This window comes from Fukomys damarensis, unplaced genomic scaffold, assembly GCF_012274545.1.
Source record: "Fukomys damarensis isolate Sample0158 unplaced genomic scaffold, DMR_v1.0_HiC HiC_scaffold_39, whole genome shotgun sequence".
NCBI lineage: Eukaryota > Metazoa > Chordata > Mammalia > Rodentia > Bathyergidae > Fukomys > Fukomys damarensis.
Genome location: NW_022900951.1, coordinates 45590712 through 45593822, shown reverse-complemented (window position 1 = coordinate 45593822; position 3111 = coordinate 45590712). Strand labels below are relative to the sequence as shown.

Here is a 3111-nt window from a genome sequence, read left to right as displayed (position 1 = left end):
TTAGTATAAGCAATCAAAGGAGAGGGGAGGGGAGGGGAGGGGAGGGGAGGACGGGAGAGGAGATGAATATAGGGTGCGCCTGGAGCTACCGTTGGCTGAATGTTTCTTCCTTTTTTCTGGCCATTGTCTGTAGTGTGGCTCATGCCCAGGCTCAGCCCTCCTTGGGGACCCTTACCATGGGGTGTGCTCAGAGCAGAGGGCCCCAAGAATGGCTTCTCTGTTTACAACGCACCCAACAGGAATCCAGGGCCACTGTGAAGAGGGGCACAACACTTGTGGCCCCCCTATGGGCAGATGCCCTACACGTGTCGCCTCTGCCCCTAGCCAGGGCTTCCGGGCAGCGTCACCAATCTAAGGCTCTGGAGGACTCGCTGTCGTTCAGCCGAGGGCCTGGGAGTGAGGCTGTGCCTGAGTCCAGGGCTGAGGACCCAGGTGGTCCTCTTCCGGGAGGTGGGCTGCAGCACCCTGGCTGAGGAGGAGCTGCGGGGAGCACATCGGTTCAGCCACAGGTCAGCTTGCCTAGAAGCAAAGGGCGATTCCCTCTCACCCTCAGGTACCTGGAATACAAGAAGATCCCCAGCAGCAACCCACCAGAGTATGAGTTCCTGTGGGGCCTGCGAGCCTGTCATGAGACCAGCAAGATGAGGGTCCTGAGATTCATCGCCCAGGTACTGGAGAGCGTCTTTGTCAGGGGCCAGCAGCAGGGTGGCGCTTGCCGTACTTTGTGTGTGTCTTGGTCACCACCTTTCCTCTCCGGAGGCTTTGAGAGGTTCCTGAGTTTCTTAAGTAGGTTCACCGAGGTCATAGCCTGGGGGAGGGGGCGTATTCCCAGCTCTGGCTCAGAGAGGTAGAAACCCGGGATTTTCCGGCCAGGGCCCACCCTATCCTCGGTCCCTGGAGAACGTGGGAGCGGGCATGCTGAGCGCGGGGGCTGAGAGTGTGGTCATGGGAAGGTGTGGCCGGCAGGAGGCGTTCCTGGAACGTGGGGTAACCTGTGGTGATGGCTGGCTGCCGTTTCCCACCTCAGAACCAGAACCGAGACCCCCGGGAGTGGAAGGCTCATTTTCTGGAGGCTGTGGACGATGCTTTTAGGACGATGGACATGGATATGGCCGAGGAGCATGCCAGGGCCCAAATGAGGGCCCAGATGAACATCGGAGACGAAGCTCTGATTGGACGGTGGAGCTGGGACGACATACAGGCCGAACTGCTGACCTGGGATGAGGACGGGGATTTTGGCGACGCCTGGGCCAGGATCCCCTTTGCTTTCTGGGCCAGGTACCATCAGTACATCCTGAATAGCAGCCGTGCCAACAGGAGAGCCACGTGGAGAGCTGGCGTCAGCAGTGGCCCCAACCCTGGGGCCAGCACCAGCATCCTAGACGGCCCCAGCACCAGTTCCACCATCCGCACCAGAAATGCCGCTAGAGCTGGTGCCAGCTTCTTCTCCTGGATCCAGTAAGATTGTCACGGGGACCTGAGACCCTCTGGGAGGGCTGGGGCCCAGCTGGGTGATGTCGGAGGGAGGCCTGCGCAGGGCTGGGCGGGGGCAACAGTGAGCCCGTGGAAGCACGCTGGTGTCATCGCTTGTGCCCCTGGCAGGTTACTGTGGGTTCTGATGTGTACGCGTTCCCTCTCATTCCCATGTTGCAGACAGCGTTGAGGCGCTGCGGCGGTCGTCCTCACCCAGCCAGACAGCCCCCTCAGCGGCCCTCTCACCCAGCACTCTGGGCGCTTCCCCCTGTGGGTCACAGGGGCTGGGAAGATGCAGCTTCCCTTGTTCTTCTTGCTTTCCTGGTGTGCTTTTTCTTCTGTGTTCACGGTTTTGCTATCAGTGTTACATTAAACTTGCAAATCGATGTGGATGTCTCCTGCTTTACCGACACAAGGGGTTCCTATAAATGGCCGGTGTCTGGGCTCTTCGGGACCCCTGCGATCAGTGGGCCCCATCCGTGTGGATAAAGGCCCACGGGTCTGGGTGGGATGCTGGGAGTATGCATATTCCAGGTGAGCGGGGAGACCGTGAATGTAGGGGAGCCCCAGGCCACGCGGTTATGTGATTCAGTCCCACAGGGCAGCTGAGCGGCACTGGCTAGATGCCAAGAGCAGGCAGGAGAAGGAGTGGCACAGAGGCCCGGAGGGTTAGGGCTCAGGTCGCCCGCCAACCAGCAACAGGGTCCACAGGCGCTCACTGGCAGTGTTCACGCAACACCTCAAAGCCATCTTCCTGGAGACGAGGTTCCAAAACCCGTGGTTCACCATCCATACGGTCCTGGGCCTCTTCCCTGGGGGAAAAAAAGAGGGAGGCCTTATAAGCCATGGCTTTAACCTGCTTATGGGCTGCCAGAGGCAGAGCTGCTGAGAGAAGAGGAGGTTGCCAAAACACAGCATTAGGCACGCTTCCACGGCCCGTGGCCAGGGAGGGAACCGAGGCCAGTTTGGGATGTCACTGTTCTTCCCCAGAATCAGGGCCCTCCTGGTGAGGACGAGGCCAGGTCAAGGTGCTGGTTTCGTCCAGGGCCGGGTGATACTCAGAGTTCAGGGGCCACATGAGGCTGCAGACCCTCCAGGTGCAAGGCAGTCAGGGTGGACACGTGGTTCTGGGAAGAGCTCCGAAGCGGGCCTGAGTGGTGTACGGGGATGCCCAGGAATAGACAGTAGATGACCAGGCCGGAAACAGCGACGTCAGCGACCCATGCCCCGTGCCCCCCTTGTTTCTGTGGCCCCTAGAAGAGGCTCCCATCTCAGCCGGTCCAATCCAGATCCAGACTGGCTATATAAATCATGAGGCCTGGGCAGCAATGAAAGCTCGGGTGTGACGGCTCAAAAGTGATTAAGGATCGCGAGAACTCAACAGCAGAGCAGGAAACCACACTGGAACCCCTCTGAGTTTGGGACTGGGCAGGTTGCACAGCGAGCACCTGACCGCCTCGCTTTTTATACGGGCTTGAAGGATTGGTCTTCTTATTGGCAGCCTGGGCGGGATTCATCCTGTCTGGAGCTGAGGTACAGGCTCAGCTGCACTGACTTTCTGCTATTCTGAAAAGCACTCGGTCCCAAACTTTCCTTGAATCATGGCACACAGACACACGCATGCTGTCACTCACTCGG

The 3111-nt window shown here is 59.3% G+C and overlaps 1 protein-coding gene and 1 non-coding gene across 6 annotated transcripts in view; both read left to right on the top strand.

The window, feature by feature from the left end:
• Positions 1 to 1850, top strand: part of LOC104860305 (melanoma-associated antigen D4) — a 7292-nt gene extending 5442 nt beyond the window's left edge. For 3 of the 5 annotated variants that reach the window (XM_010621452.3, XM_010621449.3, XM_033760381.1), the window contains exons 11-13: positions 554 to 668; positions 1028 to 1458; positions 1603 to 1850. In XM_010621452.3, the coding sequence (XP_010619754.1) occupies positions 554 to 668; positions 1028 to 1458; positions 1603 to 1663 (607 nt within the window). In that variant the 3' untranslated portion in view covers positions 1664 to 1850. Of the gene's footprint in view, positions 1 to 553; positions 669 to 1027; positions 1463 to 1602 lie in introns of those variants that run through there. The other 2 variants (XM_033760379.1, XM_033760380.1) reach the window with 2 other exon arrangements.
• LOC117284872 lies at positions 179 to 307 on the top strand. The gene has a single exon (XR_004515942.1). It is a non-coding gene; the product is annotated as a small nucleolar RNA SNORA11 (small nucleolar RNA).
• Positions 1851 to 3111: the final 1261 nt, after the last annotated feature.